Source organism: Psammomys obesus, unplaced genomic scaffold (assembly GCF_907164565.1).
Source record: "Psammomys obesus unplaced genomic scaffold, mPsaObe1.curated_primary_1811, whole genome shotgun sequence".
Taxonomy (NCBI): domain Eukaryota; kingdom Metazoa; phylum Chordata; class Mammalia; order Rodentia; family Muridae; genus Psammomys; species Psammomys obesus.
In genome coordinates this window covers 22,736,560-22,757,045 of record NW_026592890.1, presented here as the reverse complement: position 1 = coordinate 22,757,045, position 20,486 = coordinate 22,736,560, and the positions used below count along the sequence as shown (strand labels likewise).

Genomic DNA, 20,486 nt, shown 5'->3' with positions numbered 1-20,486 from the left:
AAGAATATTTTAGCACTCTGCTGTTTTACAAAGAAAAATTGATACTAAAAGGTTGAACTCAGGCTGGAGAGTTGGCTCGGTGGTTAAGAACATTGGCTGTTCTTCCAGAGGACCCATGTTCAATTTCCAACACCCATATGGCAGCTCTCAACTATCTATAACTTCAGATCTGAAACATATACCTTTAGGCAAAACACCCATACACATACAACAAACATAAAATAAAGTAAGTTAAACTCAATGCATCAGCATCTCTTGCAAAAAACAAAAAAACAACAAAAAAAAAAAAAACAGTGAGGAGGTTTTATAACCTCCCAATTCCTTATCAATCTCTAGGATAAAAATGTTCTCAAAGTCCTGTTCTACTATGGCCTCAAAAGGGGGTTGAAAAAGAGAGAGCGAAAAGTTGTCCCTGCCTGGGACCCCACAGAAGAGGAGAAAGAGTGTAGGAGCCAGAGGGGATGGAGAACACCAGGAGACTAAGGCCTCTAAGTCAGTTTGTGCAAGGCTCAGATGAACTCACAGAGACTGAAGCAGCAGGCACAGGGCCTCCCAGGTCCTCTGTGTATATACTATGGCTTCCAGTTTAGTGATTTTATAGGACTCCTGAGTGTGTAAACAAGTGGGTCTCTGATTCTTGTGCCTTCTTTGGGGCGCTTTCCTTCAGTTAGTTTTTCTTGTCCAACTTCAATGTGATTTTTTTTTTATCTTACTATATTTTATTATGTTGAGTTTTGTTGTCTCTTAGAAACCTGCTCTTTTTCTACTGAGAGCTAGAAAGGGAGTGGATCTGGATGGGAGAGGAGGGAGGGAGGAGCTGGTTGGAGAGTGGGAAGCTGTAATCAGAATATATTGTATGAAAAAAGAATCTATTTTTAATAAAGGGGGGGAGGAAAAGTTGTTCCCGTGTCAAATAATGAGAGTGACATGCCACTGCTTACCCAACGCCCATCGACTACGTAAGCCCCTCCCACACTGGTTTAAAATTCTTTGAGTGAGCAGTTGAACCTTGTAGAAATCAGGATTTTATAAGATACACTATGATTTAACACCGTACACATCTCAGAGGCAACATCCTGCAATGTGTAAACTTGTAGCTGCTTGGATTCCTTAAGTGAGTACAGCTGTGACTCCTGGGCCTCTCACACAATGTTAGCAGGAGAGGTTTGCAAAATGCCTCCATGCTTGTAACAATCCAAATACTTCTAAATAAAATTTAAATTCAGTTTAGAATATACCATAACTGGTTAACTCAGCTTCTACCTGCTTACCTGACTTTAAAGTGCCAAGCTCTGTGAGAGATGAATGTGACATTTTTCAACCGTCTGAGTCCCAAAGAAAAAGAAAGGCTTAAGAAGCAAATGAAATTTAAAAAGCTCATTTTCATGGGCCGTCATTTTGAGTGTTGGGCTATTTTTAGCCTTTTTTTAGCAGCCATGCCATGCTGCCTGTATACGCAAGCATTTGTGATGGGGCGAGTACAGGGATCCATGGCACAGCTGTCCAATTTACATTCACAAATGCAGGTGTTGCTCAGACACAAAACAGAGGTCGGCTGAATACTGCTCCTAATTACCTACCTTGTCTATGAGGGTTTTCCCTTGTAAAGTTATGCATGCAATTTGGGTTCAACTTGGAGGCCATTTTTAGATCCCAGCATGCTATCCAGCAAGAAATGGGCTGTCATTATAAAGCATAATTTACGGCATAGTTAATTTTACATTAAAAAAAAAAGTCTATACCTAAGACAAAACTCTATTCTGTGCATGCCTTACTTACTGTTTTCCATCTACTTCTTGGTGTCTAAAGACACAGGAAGGAGGAAACTGTTGTTATGGAGAAATGGGAAGAATTTCTTCCTGTTTCTAAGATGAAGTCCACGGTTTTAACAATGAAGACTAAGGACTTTGTTAAGCGATACAAGAAGAGCGGTAGCTATCTGCCACTGTCTGCAGTGGGGAGCATTGTGGGGCCTGTAACAGCAGTTCTTAGAGATGGCCGGATGCAGTGCTGGGATCTAACATGAGCCATTAGGAAACCTAATCCCTAAATGAAATGACCACAAAATCCTATCAGTTAACAGAAATGCCGCAGCTGTACATGTTTATAGTAATACAATCGGATATTGTTGCAAAGATAACACTCTGAGAAAAAAAAAATGAAGAAAAGGAACCCAGCAGGTAATGTAACAAGTTTATTTCTCTACTTGGAAAAAAAAAAAAAAAACAAAACTGAACAGGCAGAGCCTTGGAATATACAAACAGGAGAGAAGACAGGTAATACGTGCACGAAGGGGCCACAGAGACCAGCAGGCGAAGTCACTGGCTAAGCCAAACCATAGCAACTCCCAAGGTTTGCAAGATGCTGGAGATATCCTAATAGCTCCTCATGGACCGTAAAGGATGAGGCCTCCCCTCAGCACTGATTTCGCCTCCTATGAATTCCACATACTGGTTCCCATTATCCATATCCATCTTTCAAAAAAGCATGCTATGGAAGCTTAAACTGTATCCTGATATTTTAAAAGCATGTATGTATGTATATATACATATATATATATATATATGTATATATACATACATACATACATGTGTGTGTGTGTATAATATAGTATCCTGGACTTCTTTTCCAGTAGCATCAGACGCCTCTCTTCAAAGGCTTATTACCAAGTGTAACTGGTATCATCAGGGTTGTGACAAATGCATGTTGCTTGGCCTTATTCACTAGCTTCAGTCCATCCGTATTTAGATCCTTAGCCCTTCCAAACTGCAGAATGAGAAAGAGCCCTGCTCTATGGCCATCTCCAGTGGAGGAGTGCAAAGTATTCTGTTGTGGTAGAAGAAGTCACTGGGCCCCTCCTAGGATTGTTATTCTCAGTGCTCAGCATTCAGAACGGGAGCCCCAGGCTCTTGGAGGCCACCCTAATCCCCTCCCAAGGGAAAGTGAACCCCACTCTTGACCGTCCCCAAAGCCTTCCGGACAATTTCCTTACTTGCCTCCTGGTTCCAGTGAAGATCATGAGCCTAATTCTTAGAGACTGCTACTAAAATTCCAACTCGCTGAACTCTGCAGCCTAATTCTTCAGGCATTATGGGTTTTGGCAGAATGAATGTGACCCAAATTTGCAGGAGATGATTTGCTGCAACGGTGCTTGCAATGCAGTGAGGCATGGGCAGCATTCAGGATTGCAAACGTAAGACTTTAAAGGGGCAGGTTCTTGCTTCAAGAATGGACAGGTCCTTATCTTGTGTTGCAGAAAGGGAAATATGGATGCTTAGCGAAATGTGGACGGTTTCCTGAATTAAGGAAGTTTTACAGGTCAAGGAGAAATAACCAAGGGCTAGAAACTTCAGTCCTGGGTGGCAAAAAGGCTTTCGAAAGTCTTTAAGAACCGGGAAGTTAGTGTGCTGATGTGTACATGTGCTTGCTAAAACCCACCCACCCCATTTCCCACCAAGAGGGGCTAATACTGTCCTCAAAGGCCATTTTCAGACCTAGACTGTCTTTTAAAACACAGCAAAGTCGGCAGTGTAACTACGGCTCTTCCTGTGTTTATCCACCACACTCCCATGAAAGAGCAGTGTCAGCCTATGTTGTCATCGCCGCCCCTCTTGTCACGATCAATCAACATAGTGTGTCAAGGGAGGTTTGACAGCTTTTTGTCTTGACTAGACTCTGTGAATCAGGTTTTAAAGCAGCAGCCATCTTCCCACTGTGTGTGGGGGGGACTAAAGCCTTTGCAGCTAACGTCTCGCTCTCCTGAGAACCTCTGCCCTTTCCCCCTGGTGGGCTCTGGACTGTGCCCTCCTACTGCTGGAAAACCACCTCTGATTAGGGTACCAGCTGGGACTTCGGTTTTGCCTCAGATTCACTCACCTCTCAGAACTCAAACAGCAAGCCAAGAGAAATTGATGGACAAGTTATGTGAGGATGGGGTTTCTTATTCCAAAAGGAGTTAAGCGTGACAGGAAGAAACGGACAAAACAAAATAAAAAATACGCAAGGGGCAGGGCCACAGTGTATCCAGCTAGGGCTAGGTGGCGCATGCGCACGCGGGGGTGGCCAGCGGCCTCTCTAAGGTGGCTTACCTTGTTTCTTTTGAAGTAGGCTCTCCGGCAGGCGGCAAAGCACTTCTCACTGCAGAAGCTTTTCACCTCGCTTCCCATACTCAGGGAATAGCGCTTGATCCCCACTTTCTGGCACCAGGCACACATTATTTGTACATTTGACACATCATCTTCTATAACAAAAGTATAAGAAAAATGTTCATATCAGAAGCAAACATCCCGTCACATTTAGACACACCCCGACCCTGACAGAGCTCCCGGGGTTAGCCTGCCATCCAGACCTCACCATTTTTTGAGGGAGTGGGACCACCGATCATAGGGAATAGGGGCGGAGAGGAAGGGTGCATTTGTTTGATGGGTTTCTCCTATAGGGGTTTGGGTGCTCCTGTTTCCATAAAGGCATTTTACTTAGAAACCAGAGCACAACTACAAGGCTACAAGATTTCCGGGATGTCTTAGCCTCCTCTCAACCTGCCCGGCCCAGGCACCCTTCGTCATAACGGGAAGAATTCCTAAACAGCCCATTTCTTCAAGTGCCCTGCGGAAAGTCTTCAAAACGGGCGGAAGGCGGGGCAATTAGTGCCACACAAACCTGCACGTGCAATGCAGTGCCCTTGTATGGATTTTGACTGTCGGGGGCCAGCAGCACTGCGCATGCTCCCTCCACAGGTAGGCTAACAGGGCTGTTCTTTGCTATCACAGTATGATTCCCAAGCTACGTGTACAATCACAAAAGGAGGAGTTGTGAATGGCCAGATGCTGGCCACAGGCAGTGGGCCGGCCTGCCTGACTGGGCATTCTCCTGCAGAGCTGGTGACCTCAGGAAGCACAGGCCGCATTTAACGCATTTAACTTGGCTCCATTTGGTGTGGTTTCTGGGCCCTGGATGAAGGGATGATGGCAAAGGCGTGAGAGTATTCTCCAGCAGACTGGGGCGAGGGACGGGAAGGGGGGAGGGGTCTCTCAGCTCCCGGAAGACCCTCAATCACGTCAACAAGGGCACTTGGGGGAGTTCTAGATGGTCTGCAAATATTTCTAAATATTTAAAATGCTACATTTCATTTCCTTTATAAGAGGAGAAAAACGTCACTAGCATAAGCTACCACGGCTGTCACATCCGTTACCGCTTAAGACAGATGGGCTGTTAAAGAGAGCAAAGAGAATGACTTAAATTAAACATAGCGAGTAAGCCACAGCGCAGGTAGTGAGAAGCTACAGGAAGATTGGGCTGGTGACACTCAAATGGCTGAGACTTGGGAATATTGGTCTCCCTTAGGGAAATAAAAGGAGACGTTAGAAATTTTAACAAGTATTTTCTGCCTGCCCCCTGGGAGCTTTCGCTGTGAACATATGTGTGTGTGCATGTCTAAGTGTGTCCGTGCATGTAGAGGTCTGTGTGCGTGTGTATGCATGTATGTGTCTGTATCTGTACCTAAGTGTATGTGTGCATTTATGTGTGTATGTCTGCACGTTATATGAGTGTGTATGTGCATGTATATGTGTATTGTGTACATGTATGTATATGTGTGTGCATTTGTATGTGTGTGTGTGTATATTTGAGGGTGTCTGTGTATGTATGTGTGCTTATGTGTGTCTGCGTTTATCTGAGTGTGCGTATGCATGTATGTGTCTGTGCGCATGTGTATATAAGTGTGTGTGCATGCGTATGCGTGTCTGAGTGTGTATGCATGTGTGTGTGCATTTGCATATCTGCGCGTCTATGTGCATCTATGTTGTGTGTATGTCTGTGGGCCTGAGTTGTCTAAGTGTGTGTGCATGTGCACAATCGTAGCTCCAGCTGCCACTATTAGCAGCAGCAGTTCTTCTTTATAGAGTCTGTTGTGTAATAACCCAGACTCATGACTCAGACATGATTCGGAATGGGAATCACAAAATCCCAACAAACGCTGGGATAGTGTGTCTGATTTCTGAGTAAAATCCCCCGAAGACTAATTGCTAAGCAAGGCCTGATCCCTGCGCTGTTGACATATTCATGGTTCATAGAGTTTATCATGCAATCATTCCATTTCCAGCAAAAAGATTTGGTTCGAGGCACTGTGGTCATCAGCCTGCAAAATTAGAAACAAACTAATTCGTAATGCGGTGACATGGCTTTTCTTCCCAAGTATCCACCCAGAACCGCGGGCAGTACTTTATCTACTGTAAAAGAATAAATACTGTCATTCTAATAACTTGTACTATTTCACAAATCACATAACGGAATCTAAGGCTCATTATCAAACAAGACCGTATAAAACAGGATCTTTGATGTTAGTAAACATTTTTTTATGACATAACATCCTTTAAATAAAGCCATGATATGAATTCAAATGTAACGTAATTACTGCATCGGATGAATGTGTGCTATTCAGAAAGCTTTTATTTCTATTTTATGATTTTTATATGATACTTATCTACAGATGGACACTTCGCCTGGCGTGAAAAGTTAGCAAAAGCTCTCAAGTGACCCGAGGTAAAGTGTTTTCTTGGATCAGTAATAGTTTTAAATGATCATCCTTCACTACACTAACGAACAGTTCCTATTGTCCCAGCTGACATGACGCCTTAAAAATCTTAAGTTCCTGAAAGGGAAGATGACGCCACGGAGCTCTCACAGCTGACCCAGTGGCAATGATCTCGGTTCTGGTGAAATCTGTAAAGAAAAAATGTCATGAAGGAAATCGTTTGGTCTCACAATTTAACAAGGATCCCCATTCCCCAAGGATCCAGTCAAGAACACAAGTTCGTCTCCCCTCAGCATTTCTGGTTTGAGAAAGAAAACAAGCGGCTTTAAAGTCCTGTCTCTTTCAGCTGGAATGGACTAAGGCAGAGACTAGAAAGATCGAGGGGTTGAGCTGAACGAGGCCAGTGCCTAGCCCGCCGAGGGGCCTGGTCCTGAGGAGGACACATGTGTAGGGTCAAAGGGCAACCCGGGCCTCTGCGCAACCCACCAGCCAGCCGCCTGTCATGTTGTAAAGAGTGGCCAGGACACTTTCTGACAGCAGGACCTAACAAATGAATACGTCAGTCTCACGGACCGGTCTTCCTGGAAAGCCACCCTGTGGGAAGATAAGACAAAAGAACTGTGCTTCTGCTCTGAGGCTAGAAAAGTCGGATAACTGCATCCGCAGTGCTTAAATAGACCAGTGCTCGGTCCACTCTGCTTCTACGGGCAAAGACTCTAGAAAGGTTCGTCCCGCGTCTCCTTTTCTGCCATCAATGTTCTCGGCAGCGAATGACCCAGACGTGAGTCTGAGAAGCAGGTTATTCCGAAAGTTCACAAGAACAAGTTCAGATATGACAGGAATTCCAGTCTCATAACAGCCAATTATCTTAACTCCACGCTTCAGAAACTAAAAGAACTGTGATGATTAAATGAATTTTATCAATCAAAACACAGCTCAGATTCTGCCACCAGACACAATGTCTCATTGAATGAGCCCCCCTAAAAGTGAACTTAAGAAATTACAGACAAAATGTATTTCAATTAACACATTTTTTTTTTTAAAAGAAAAACAAAAACCTGTAGTCTAGTGTGCCAGTTGATTTTTACTGTCAGTTTGACGCGACCTGGAGTCGTGTGGAGGAGGGGACCTCAGTTGAGGAATTACCTAGGGTGGCCTGCGGGTGTGTCTGTACAGAATTATCATGATTATTCATTGATGGAGGAGGGCCCAGCCCACGGTTCGTGGTGCCCACGAGGGAGCCAGCAAGCAGCTTTCTTCCCTAGCTTCTGCTTCAAGCTCCTGTCTTGAGCTCCTGCCCTGATTTCCCTGAGTGACTGACATGGACGAATAAACAAAACAAACCCTTCCTTCACAATCTGCCTTTGGTCACAGTGTTTTAACACAGCGACAGAAAGGAAACTGGGATGCTTGGGAATGGCATGTGTGCTTTACCCTGGCAGAATAGAAGGCTCGGTGGTTTAGCTTTTTCCTAAGCAGATGTTTTCTAATGTTTTAATTTTTTTTCTTTTTCCCTTTTATTGGCTTTTTTTGAGACAGGGTTTCTCTGTGTAGCCCTGGCTGTCCTGGAATTCGCTCTGTAGACCAGGGTGGCCTCAAACTCACAGTGGTCCACTTGCTTCTGCCTCCCAAGTACTGGAATTAAAGATGTGACCAGCACTGCCTGGCTTTATTTTTTTTAAAAACATCTTCAAACTAGATAAAATCATATTTTCTATCTTCTATGTAGTTTAAAAGTCTGCGCCATTAGAGACTTGAGATTTTATTATTGAAGACACATACTACAGGCTTATATTACACTATCTTACAGCAATTAGCCTGCATATTTTTCATAATGAACAACGTAGCAACAAAAGCAAAATGTGCCGAGCATTAAATAGCATTCCCAAAGTGAACAATTTGTATACCATCATAAAATTTTCATGTGCTGTTGTATAACTATACATCAGTCAAATATGCGTGTTTCAATTAATCATGAAAGAGGTACAACTCTTTAGCATTTAATTAAGCAAAAAAAAAAGTTTGTAGCGTTTTCTTTCTAATCTAATGTTCAAAGAATTATAAGGCATTTTTTTTCCTATTGTGCATGCCAGAAGCGAGAAAGTCCAGATTAATAACTCTAAAGTGAAATAAAAACTGTATTTATTTATTATACCAGAGAAGTATGAGCAAGGGTGTTTCTGGAATGCCTCACTGAAGTAGCTTGAGCAATTGCCTTATCTGGTGGCCTTTAAAAATAAAGATGGCCAAATGATCTTCTTAGGCCATCACAATTGAAGCAATGAAAACATATACTAACTTACATGATAAAAGCCCAAAGTAAACCAAGGAATTATACTCGAATTTTAATTGCAACTACCATGAGAGTCCAAAAATGAGGGAAAACTGGAATGTATTTGGTGATGGCGTTTACCTCTGTAATAGTTCCTAGAATGCATGCACTCAAATAATCATTGAGACATGTTCCTGTGTGCTCCCGGTACCAGGAGAGGAGAGCCCAGGCAGCACTCCTGTCAATCTGTTTGTGGGAACAGCTAAAAGAAAAACAGAATACAGGGAGTGGGCCAGGGAGATGGCATAGCTAGCAGAGCACGTGCTGCGAAGACCGATGGCCTGAGCTCCGTTGAAGACACACATGGTGGGAAGACAAAACAGACTTTCGAGATGCCATCGACCCCTGTCTACACACTTGATGTTACATACACACACGCACGCACGCACGCAGGCAGGCAGGCAAAACTAGAGTTTAAATTTGATTTTTCTCTTCAGTCTATTTGCAAAATGAGAAGTTCCACCTTGGAATGCTTCAGTTCTAATGATCTTAAGTTAACCGTCTCCACAGCAGTGGCTCTCAACCTTCTAACAGAGTTCCTCATGTTGTGACCCTCAACCATAAAATTATTCCTGTTGCTACTCCATTACTATCATTTTGCTACTGTTATGGATTGTAATGTAAGCGTCTGTGTTTTCTGTTGGTCTTAGGCGACCCCTGTGAAAGGGTCAGTCCACCCCAGAGCGGTCATGACCCACAGGTTGAGAATTACCCTTCTACATGCTTCTACAAAAGCTTCTGTATAGCTCTGGAAGTGAACCCAGAAAAAGGGCTGTGGACAACTTGAACCATTGTACCAAAAGGAAATCTTGGCTGCCCACCCCTCGGTACTCACTGGCTGCCAGGCACAGCGCATTTCACCCTTCTCCTCTCCTTTATTTAATCTTAATCGCAACCAGGTGGATACTCAATCCCCACCATGTAGGTGGGAAAGCCAGTTTAGAGGTAAAGTGATTTGCTCCAGCTCGGCCAGCAGACACATATGAAAGCATTCACTTGACTCCAGAGGCCGAGCCCTTGATCACTGTACCTTAGAGAACATGGCCTTTCAACACATGTAAGATGACACGCCATTCATACATGTACATCCGTCGAGAAAAGGCACACAAACTGCCACGGATTGGCTACTGACAAACACACCCACTCAGAGACACAAAGTTAGATTTAGTCTGAAATAAAAAAGGTCAAATGTCTTTAAGGAGACAGATGAAGTATTACTCAATCAATATATGTTGATTGATTTTTTTTTTTTAACAAACAAGTTAAAGGCCCATGGGGCACGCTTTACTCTTTTATGACTGGGAGACACAGATGTGCTGCAAATATTCCATCTGAGCTGTAGCAGCAAGCACTATTTAGAAACAAGGCAGCAGAAGGAATATGTGTGCTGGAGGCAGCTATTCTAACCACAGGTGAACAACATTTGCACTCCTCTTCGCAGGAATCATGTGAGGAGGGAATCATGTGGGGCATGGGTCACATTGGCTTTCCATGGGGAAAACAAATCATCCACATGGCCGATTTCAAGGGTGCCACTCTGCATGTCCTAGCTTCAAAAAAAACTGTCCCTCAGTTGCCCACTGATATTAAATTCAACCACTGGAGGATCATTTATTTGGCTTTATTATATGTTACTACAAAGTATAAATTTCCTGAAAGCAAAGAGTTTCTACATGTTTGCAAATCATGTTTCTGTTTTAGACTTAGTGATTTATTCTGAAAAATGAATGTTTACAGTTAAGGGGAGAATTGATGAAGGGAGGGCTCCAATGAGAAAAGCAAAGAGGCAGAAATGGGAGAAGCAAGAACATAAGAAGCCTCTGGTTAGCTTATGAAGCTGCTAGGCATATGGTTTAGTGTGTATGTACGTGTGTGTGCATGTGCATGTATGTGTGTCTGTGTGTGTCCATGTGTGTGTTCTTGTGTGCCCGTTGTGTGTGTGTTTATATGTGTATGTATATCTGTGCATGTTTGTGGCGGCCAGAAAACAACTTCAGGTGTCATCCTCAAGAACACAACACATTTTCTTTGAAGCAGGGTCTCTCATTGGCCTGAGCTCACCATTAGGCTAGACTGGCTACCCAGGAAGTTCCAGAGACCTGTCTATCTTCACCTCCCGAGTGAGTTACAGGAAACCTGCCACATATATATATATTTTAATGTATTCTGGGGGCTTAACAAAGTTCCTCAAGCAGTTTACAGACTGAGCTATCTCCCCAGCCATAACATTCAGCACAGCAGGAATGAAAGTACTAGGAAGAAAAAAAAAATCTCCGAATAGGTAGGATTTGTTACAGACAAAAAGGCACGAGGGAGATCCACTTTGTGACAGCTTCAAGATGTGACATTCTTTGTGCAAATAAGATAATATCATGCATTGGTTTGCAAACTTGAGTGGCTACTGTATGAAATAACACAGCATGGCTTCCTCATGTCTCATCAAAGAGATTGAGACAGACACCGGTGAAGGCACAATTATCACCCATTCAGAGCCCTGGTTTCTCTTCCACCTTTTACTAACGTTGCCCTTTCCAGCTGGAAGAAGTGGGAAGTCTCACAAAATAGTAATGCCTACCTCATGATTGCTATACTGCACGTAAAGGAAATATCCCAAGAATTTCTGCAACTGATAGACACAAGAAAGGACAAGGGTCCTCTGTGTGTAATCTGTATCTTCAACCACAACCACACAGGGGAAGTCAGTAGAACTATTTAGTACCTCTGAATACAAGGAGCAATCCAGGAACTGGTTAGATCTCACTATCTCAGATTAAGAGTAAAGCCATTGAAATTAATAAAAGCCTTGCTTACAGTCATTCTTTTTAAAAATAAAAAATGTTTGAATTAATAGTTGACAAGATGTTACCACATATATCACCACACTGCCAGATATTCCGTAATTAATAGATTCAATTTCTTTGTAATTATTACATTAACAATCCACACATGGGTGGATCTTCCTAAGTGCCTGAGAAGGTTGCTTTTTTAAAAAGTATCACAGTAACAACTAAATGTCTACCGCCTTGGTAACTGAACTATTGTAACTTTTCAAAGAGAAGAATCTAAATTACTAAAATTTTATGCATGTCGTTCCCATTAAAGGAACAGATGCAATTAAATGATAAGGTCTGTTGGCTTGATTCCAAAGTCCCCTTGGGCTTGCATTTTGAAGCTAGCTCCCGAGCTGGTGGTGAAATTTTGGGAGGTTGTGAAAGCCTTAGGGGGAAGCCTTGCTGGTAGACAGAGGTCACCAGAAGCTGCCCGGGAGGTTATACCTGCCCCGGGCTCCCAGCATGCCTTTTGCCTGCTGACTCACCATGATGAGAACTGACTCTGCCCCACGTTTCTGCCTTTCTGTTATCCTCAAACCCTGAGCCAAAATAAAATGTTCCTCCTTTAAGTTGTTAATGTTGGGTTTTTATAGTCACAGGTTGAAAAAAAAATAACTAATACAAAATCAACATATGAGTCTTTGAAGTCCCTAAAATATCACAGATTTTTCTTTTGAAAGTAGATTTGAACTAATTTCAAAGCACTAAGTTCTGCACATTGTTCTAAACTGAGTAGCACTTACCTCCCAAATAAAATCTTGTTGCCAGAGTGGAAGATAAATCCTTATTGCTTATGATGCCATGTATCTGAGGACTAGTTTTCATGGCACCAGAAGGCACCATGCAAGCTTCCAAAGAAAGAAAGCAACTAACAGTCCTACACCAATGAACAGTCCTACACCTATAACAACGACCAGCACAGCACGATAACCCTAAGGGTGCAGGAGTGGCACACATACCTAGGCAGTAACCAATAGTGCCCCAATTAAATTTAAAACTCACTCAAAAAGAGGGAAGCTATTCTAGTCCTGGAAACCTAGCCAATTGCCCAAGCCTAATGAAGTCATAAGTCTTGGAAGAGAATCTACAACTACCACTTTACTAAACAAACACATATTTGTCTTGTATATTTGTCTTCATATACACAGGTAAACATAGTCCTCACCTTCCACCAGGGAAACATCTCTTTGCAACCAGACAGGGACCATTACCGAAAACCACAGCCAACCAAAATGCAGATATATCTACAAAACACTCCTGGACCTAAGGCTCATGAAAGGTTGCAGGAGAGAGGGCAAAAAGACTGTAAGAGACAAAGGACCAGGGAGTTTGCTGTGGGGTTCTGTAATATCAGAAGCTATCCTCATGAAGTTTCACCAATATGACTGCCTAAATCTGGGCTGAACAAGGACAACAACAGACGACATGCCAGAGTGGACAATGGAAACACTATGAAATCTCAAATCTACACAAAGAACTACAGGTAACTACGGAATGATGAGAGTGTGGGAAATAGTCTTCCCCAGGGCAGGCTGGACCAACTGGTTATCCCATGCCAAATGGTCAGCTCTGAAAACATAACATACAAGTGACACTGCACAGACTAAGCAGATTGTATTTATGTATTGAGGAATATACATGCATGCATGTATATGAAAACAACTAATGAATTTGAAGGAAAGTAAGGTGGAATATATGGGAGGATTTGAAAGGAGGAAAGGGAAAGAAGAAATGGTGTAATTATATTATAAGCTCAAAAACTAAAAGAAGAAAAATCTCTTTATTATGTAGACTAAAACTTGGTTCCAATAAGTCAAAGAAATGAATGCACATTAACCCAAATTACAAAAAAATAAAAATTTTAGATTAATTTTTCATTTTCTAATGAAACTCCTGTAATTAGTGACTAATCATGTTCCCATAATCCTCTGTCATTATAGATAAGGAAAGCAAGAATGTGTTTCCTAGAATAATTAGGGGTTTGCATGGAGGCACTCATGTTAGGTAGCTAACAGGTAAAGAACATTGAGTTGAACAGATTGTGGCCTTGCTTGCAAGAGCACAAGCAGGAAGTGTGTGGTTCATGATACAGCATGCAGGATGCATAACACAGCAGCGGAGGAGCCAAGATCTTCAGGAGCACAGCGGGTGAGGGGGACCTTGACAGGCTTGGAGGGAGTGGGATCTCAAGGCAAGGAGAGAAAGACAGTGGGAACTGCAGGACCCAGGAAGGGGCAGACGGGGTTTCCTGAAGACTTCCAGCTGACCAAGGCAGTGTGAGGGGTTAGTTCAGAGGTGATACTGGTGCAAACAGGAGCTAAATATGGTGTCTTTGGAATGTCATTTGGTGGTAGAGAGAAGATGCTTGCCATTCATTACTCCACAGGCATAAGAAGCCCCTGTGTGTCTTTCAGTGGGACATGGCAGGGTCAGAGATGTGTTTAGAAATGCCACTCCAGCAAGATGGATGATAGTCTGGAAAAATTCAGTTCTGCATCTACAGCCTCACTGAAGAGCATGAGAGTATCATGTGTCTCCTTCACTGGGTGTGCTTGATACCTGACACAGAGCAACCTACAGGCCACGCTAAATGAATGAATACATGCATGGATGGATGGATGCATGCATGGATGGATGCATGAGGAGAAAGGCAATGAGGACTCATGAGTAACAGTGAAAACAGGCTGGGACACTACAGTGAAACTAAAACAGAGACCTGAATGTAAGGAAGTAAATGGCCCAGAAAAATTCTTGTTACAGACAGCTCATATTCCTGTGCTTCTAGTCAAACCACAGTCATCTAGAGGAATTCTTGCTGGAGACTGACTCTGGAATCAAGTTCAAACAGAATAAAGTTGCCTTCCATGCACCATCTTTTCCTTGCTTATTTTTCCAGCACCTGACAGAGAAGAAAAATAAAAACGGAACCCACAATGTCCCAAAGCTGAGCAACCCTGACCTGGAACTCTGAAATCCAAAATGCTCCAAGATTTGAGACTTCTTCAAGGCCAATGTGACACAAGTGGAAAATTCCCTGACAGGCAATAGGGACGTAGAGGCACTAAAATGACTGCAGAAAGTTACATTCGGTTTATGAACACAAAGTGTATATTAAACGCAAATGAATTCGGCTTTTAGAATTGTGTGCCACCTCTAGATTGTCTTATTATGTGCATGCAAATATCCCAAGATGGAGGGTGCGGGGAGGAGATCCAAAACACTTTGAGTTCTATGTCTTTCTAAAAAGGGATACACAACCTCTACACTCTAAGCACACGTGGCTCTGGTTTCCCAGTGCTGACTTCACCCTCTTCCAGTGAAGGCCCTGAGAAGGCTTCAACCTATAGGTCTCTTTGACAAGCTTTCCTCAGCTTCTCAGTATTCACTGTGGAGAGTTTGTCTTCCCTACAAAATCAACCCAAGAAACTAGGAAAAGAAGTAAAAAAGGTTGACTTCAGAATACGAAAAAAATAGAGTGCTGTGTGAAACATTTCCCAGAGCATAGCCCACACAACACTAAACTCATGGGGGAACTTGACTGACTGTTACTTTTTAAAAAGAATTCCATGGTTAAATATGTCTAAAACTTGCCAGTCTAGACAAAGTCAAACAATGGGCTTTTTTGGATGAAGTACATTTGGGTTCCACCAATACATAATCAAGAATCTTTAAGTGTGCTGTATGTCACAAATTTGACAACACACACATCTTTTCATTAAAAACTCTCAAGATAGAACTTATGAGGAAGCCTTGACCTGGGGCAGCAGCCCCACTGTCCTACATCAGCACCAAGTGTCCACCAAGGCATAAACTCTCTTCTGTGGGCCATTAATTATCAGGAAGGTTCCCCACTTTGTGTAGAATTAGGTCTTCAGGAGCCAAGAGCCCTTTCCATTTATCATCACTGGGCAGAAAGACAGTCATGTGGCCAAGGCTTGGTATCTTTGGCTACAAAGTTCCATGGTGTCTGCTACACCCATCAAATACAGAGCGGCAACCCTTTTCCCTGTAAAGTCCTTGGGGGAAAATGGCAAAAGTCAACCATAGAGCAAAAGGAAAACAACACTGCTCTTAGTCTAAATAATCCACATACCTGGCAGCTGCCATAGACAAGCAGCTAAGGAAAACCTTATCCCACACCTGTGCCTTGGGTCTGACCCGCTGACCAATCTAAGATGCCCTGGGACAAAGATGCCATAAGCACAGATTTATCCTTTCTAGACTCCTCTCCCTGTGCCTCATTGAGTAGCTAATCCACAGCTGTACATTATCAGGAACAAGGGAATCGACTCGAAAAGTGTGTACTTACAGCTTCATTCCTGCTAGAAGAGCAATTCTAAGCTCACCCTTCCACAAAGGACATTGTGTTTAAAAAACAAAACTGGCAGCATACAAAAACCAAAGGTCAGGCCTCTCTGTACAGCAGTTTAGATAAGAGCATTGTTAAAAGAACCAAGATAAACTGGCTAGGACATCATTAACAAGGAAAATCACCTCATTTCACTCACGACAACTGCCTTCTAGACATCTCAGTGAGTCATATCAGAGGCTCCACACAAACCCCTCCCCAGCCCATTTCACCATGCTTTCCACCTCACTACCTGGCCCTGCCATCCACCCATAATCTAGTGATGGAAGTCCAGAATCCTTTCTGCCTTTCAATCTTCCACATTCTGAATAATCTCATGTCCTAAATACCCTAAATATTTTCAAAATGTGTATCTATCCATTCATTCATTCATTCATTCATTCATTCACTCATTCATTCATTAATTCACTCATTCATTCATTCATTCATTCATTCACTCATTCATTCATTCATTCATTCACTCATTCATTCATTCATTCATTCATTCAGTAGTAGCCTGATCTACTTATGTGAAAGTCACTGCTCTGAGTATCTTGCCCACATAGAGTCTTCTGCTTTCCATCCAAGAGAAGCCACCATCATCTCTTGCTTAAAGTACAGGTGGCTTCCTAAGTCACTCCTGTCCAGCCCACTCCACTTTATATGCAAGTAATTCTAAACAAAAATATGACCGTGGCTCTCATCTGCACTAAACTCTTTAGGGCCCTCATCTGCTTCCCCAAGAAGATGGACATCCTTCACATGGTCTCTGTGGCTCCCACGACCAGGCCAGCCTCTCAGCCTGTCTACTCTCTAGGAGCTGGCTTCTCAGCTTCCTTGAAGCTCTGAGCCTCCATATGTGCTGCTTTCCTACCTACCAAACACTTCACCAGCACAAGATTTTCTGGCAAAGGCTTCCTTGTCTCGTCATTTCTTAGCAATGGCTTCCCTGTCTTTAAACCTGGAGGGATCCCACAGTAAACAGGAGTTTGTAACCCTCAGACACAATTGGGATTTGATTTTGTTTGTTATGTTCTAATACCTGTCTCTTCTACTCTAAGTCACGAAAGAAAGGAACCATGTCTGTTCTGTTCTGAGATGATGATGTTCTCCTTGGGAGATGTTCTTCATCCTAAGAAGGAAAACCTTTGCTGGGCACACCTTGCGTGGGTGACACTGGTGGTGTTATGGAGGGAGGAGGCCAAGGACGCCATCTTTGGTAATCACACAGAACAAGGTTGCCTTATAGGGAGACGGCAAGGAAAGGCTCCAGAACAGAATGGGATCATTATTTCCATTCCTCTTGGCCAAGTCCACAAAGTAAGTCTTCTCAGCTGTACAGGGACTTAGAGAAGTCAGCAATAGGAATGCCCCTAGGATAACGAGAAATTCAGAAGCACAGCCACCTCCAGCGAGCAACAGAAGAGAACTGACGTTTCCCCTGATTTCCTGTTTCCATCTTAGCTCTCAGGTGACGAGAGCATACTCAAAGCGTTACCTCAGCTAGGCCATAAACACAAAAGAACAGTCCCAAGGTTCCTCAGGAATCACAGAGGATCCACAGTCTGACAGCGTTCCCGCATTAATGCTACCAGTGAGCCCGGGGAAGTCATTTTGTCTACTTAAGGAGTATAGGCAAAGGCTGTTCTTTCTTCCTTTCTTCTTCCTAAAATACTCCTGACTTAATTTTTTTGTTGTTATTTTATCTCTTCACCATTAGAGACCTAAGAAACTACTTGGATGATGGGACGATTTTTATAAATGAAACTTTCTGAGTTCCACAGTGTTTGAACTACCAACACTCTGCTTTTTTATTCCTTTGTTATATATGAAACATTAGTAGGAAAAAATTACAACCTTTTGAATTCCCTTGCATTAGCTTCTGGTCTCTCTCTGTCTCTCTTTCTGTCCTGTATGTGTGTGTGTGTGTTTTGCTGGGCATGTGATTTCAGCAGGTAGAAGTGAGGATCAAGGAGAAGAAATATGGGGAGGAGAAAACGAGCAGAGCCACTGCCATGGGAGACTGGAGTGCAATCATATAGGTTCTTCTTTGGGGTTTATTAACTATATTTCATAGCTGTCCACTAAGGGCCAAAAGAAGGAAGCTGTATCCATCAGCTTTCATCCCCATCAATCTAGTGTGTCTGAGGAGTATAGCCAAAGGCTATCCTCTCTTTCTTCCTTCTTCCTAAAAAATAATCTCTGACATAATTTTTTGCTGTCATTCTATCTCTTCACCATTAGAGGCCTAAGAAACTACTTGGATGTATGTTTTGTTTGTGCGTGTCTGTGGCAGCCTAACAGTCCTCATCAGCTACCCTGTGAGAGAAGCCTCACAGTAGGGAACCAGATGCAGAAGGCAAGGGATTCTTGGCCACACAAACCCATGTTACCCATGCTCTTACTCTTTCGACTTCATCGCGATTCCTCTGCACTTAACTAGATGTCTCAGTGATAAAGACTGATGGGGGCTGGGATCTAACCTAGTTGGAAGAGTGCTTGCCTAATATGGATAACATCTGATCCCCAGCACGACACGAAAACAACATGATGGTACACAGCTGTTAATTCGAACCCTCAGGAGGCAGAAGCAGGAGGATCCAAAGTTAAAAGTCATCCTTGGTTACATATGGAGTTTGAGGCTAGTCTGAGTTAGAAACCTTATCCACCCCCATCCCAAAAAATCTGCTTGTTTTAGGGCACCTATAGGATACAGGATAAGAATGTGAAAAATATATTCTAAGGGCCATTTGCTTAAATTAACTACCCAGGCTGTGATGGCACACACCTTTAAACCCAGCACTCAAGAGGCAGAGGCAGGCTAATCCTTGAGCTCAAGGCCAGCTTGGGCTACAGAGAGAGTTCCAGCACAGCCAAGGCTACACAGAGAAACCCTGTCTCAAAGCAAACAAACAAACAAAGCAAAACAATTGGGGAAATATAGGCTTGTATAGGGAAGAATCTTGGTGCTTTTTAAGTCAAAGATTTATTTTGAGAAGAGAGGAAGGACCAGTACTTTCTAATGTATAAATAACACTTTGTTGTTGGAGGTGATGTTTTTGTTACTCTGTTTTTCGAGACAGGGTTTCCCTGTACTACTGGGCCCTTACTGACCTGGAGCTCACTCTGGTGACCAGCCTGGCATCGAACTCGGACATCCTGCTTGCCTCTGACTCCTGAGCACTGCGATTAAAGGCCACCCTATGAATAAATGTGACTGCTGCCTGCAAAGGTCAGAAGAGTCATTGGAGCCCCTAGAACTGGAGTCATGGATGGTTGTGAGCCATCATGTGGGTGCTGAGAATCAAACCTGATTCCTCGGCAAGAACAAGTGTTCTTAACGACCAAGCCATCTCTCCAACCCCATCTCGTCGTAATTTTAAATTTTACATCCCTAATGAAGAGTGAGTTTTATAACATTTATAGATTCCTCAGATATTTCTTTGGTAAGGTATCTGCTTATGGGTTTTGCTCATTTTCCTATTTGGTGTTTTTATATATGTCCTCTTGACATTTAAAAAAGAATGGATTCTTTGTTGGGACATGAATGAAAACATCATCTCCTACAGAGTGAGTAGGATTTCCATTCTTTTAATGATAACTTAAAAAAAAAAAAAAAAGCCAGCAATGATAGTGCTTGCTTTTAATCCCAGCACGTAGTAGGAGGCAGAGGCAGGCACATCTTGATGAGTGTGAGGCCAGTCTGTACCTTTATATTTCTTTATTTTAATACATAATATATTTAAATATAAATAAAATCACACACACACATACACATGTACATTTAATATGTACAGCCAAAGTCATAACGTAGCCTTTGTAAGACAGACTCACAGTCCTTGTAAAGGTGGACAGCGGAGGCCCAAGAAACTTATGGAGAGTAAGACCAGCTGAGACTCCTAGCAATGGAAGCTATGCAGACTGAAGCGGCCACCTCCTGTAGCCAGGCAGGACTTCCAGTGGAGGGATAAGGACACCAAGCCACCCACAAAACCTTCACCCCAAAATTTGGCCTGCCTGCAAGATATGCAGAAACAAAGATGGAGCAAGACTGAGGGGATGGCCAACCAAAAACTGGACCCACTTGAGACCCACCGCATGGAAAGGGCCCACTCCTGGCACTATTAACGTTACTCTGCAATGCTTGTAGACAGGAGCCTAGCATAACTCCTCTGAGAGGATTCACCCAGCAGCTAATGCAAAAAGATGCAGAAACTCACAGCCAAATATTAGAGAGATCAGGGAGGGGGAGGTGCCCTATAGAAGAAGGACTCCACAAGAAGACCTACAAAGTCAACTAACCAGGGCCTTTGATGGCTCACAGAGACTGAAGCACCAACCAAAGAGCATGCATGGGCTGGACCTAGGGCCCCCTGCACATATATAGCAGATGTGCAGTTTGCTCTTCATGTGGATCCCCGACAACTGGAGCAGGGGCTGTCT

At 43.0% G+C, this 20,486-nt stretch overlaps 1 protein-coding gene across 3 annotated transcripts in view; it reads right to left on the bottom strand.

Annotated features, from left to right (window-relative positions):
• The window catches only part of Sobp (sine oculis binding protein homolog), a 161,061-nt gene that overhangs the window by 108,530 nt on the left and 32,045 nt on the right, over positions 1-20,486 (bottom strand). For all 3 annotated transcript variants that reach the window (XR_008721129.1, XR_008721128.1, XM_055615921.1), the window contains exon 4: positions 4,089-4,240. Coding sequence is in view for 1 of the 3 variants with exons in the window: in XM_055615921.1 (XP_055471896.1) it covers positions 4,089-4,240 (152 nt within the window). In the remaining 2 variants the exon portion in view is untranslated. The remainder of the gene's footprint in view (positions 1-4,088; positions 4,241-20,486) is intronic.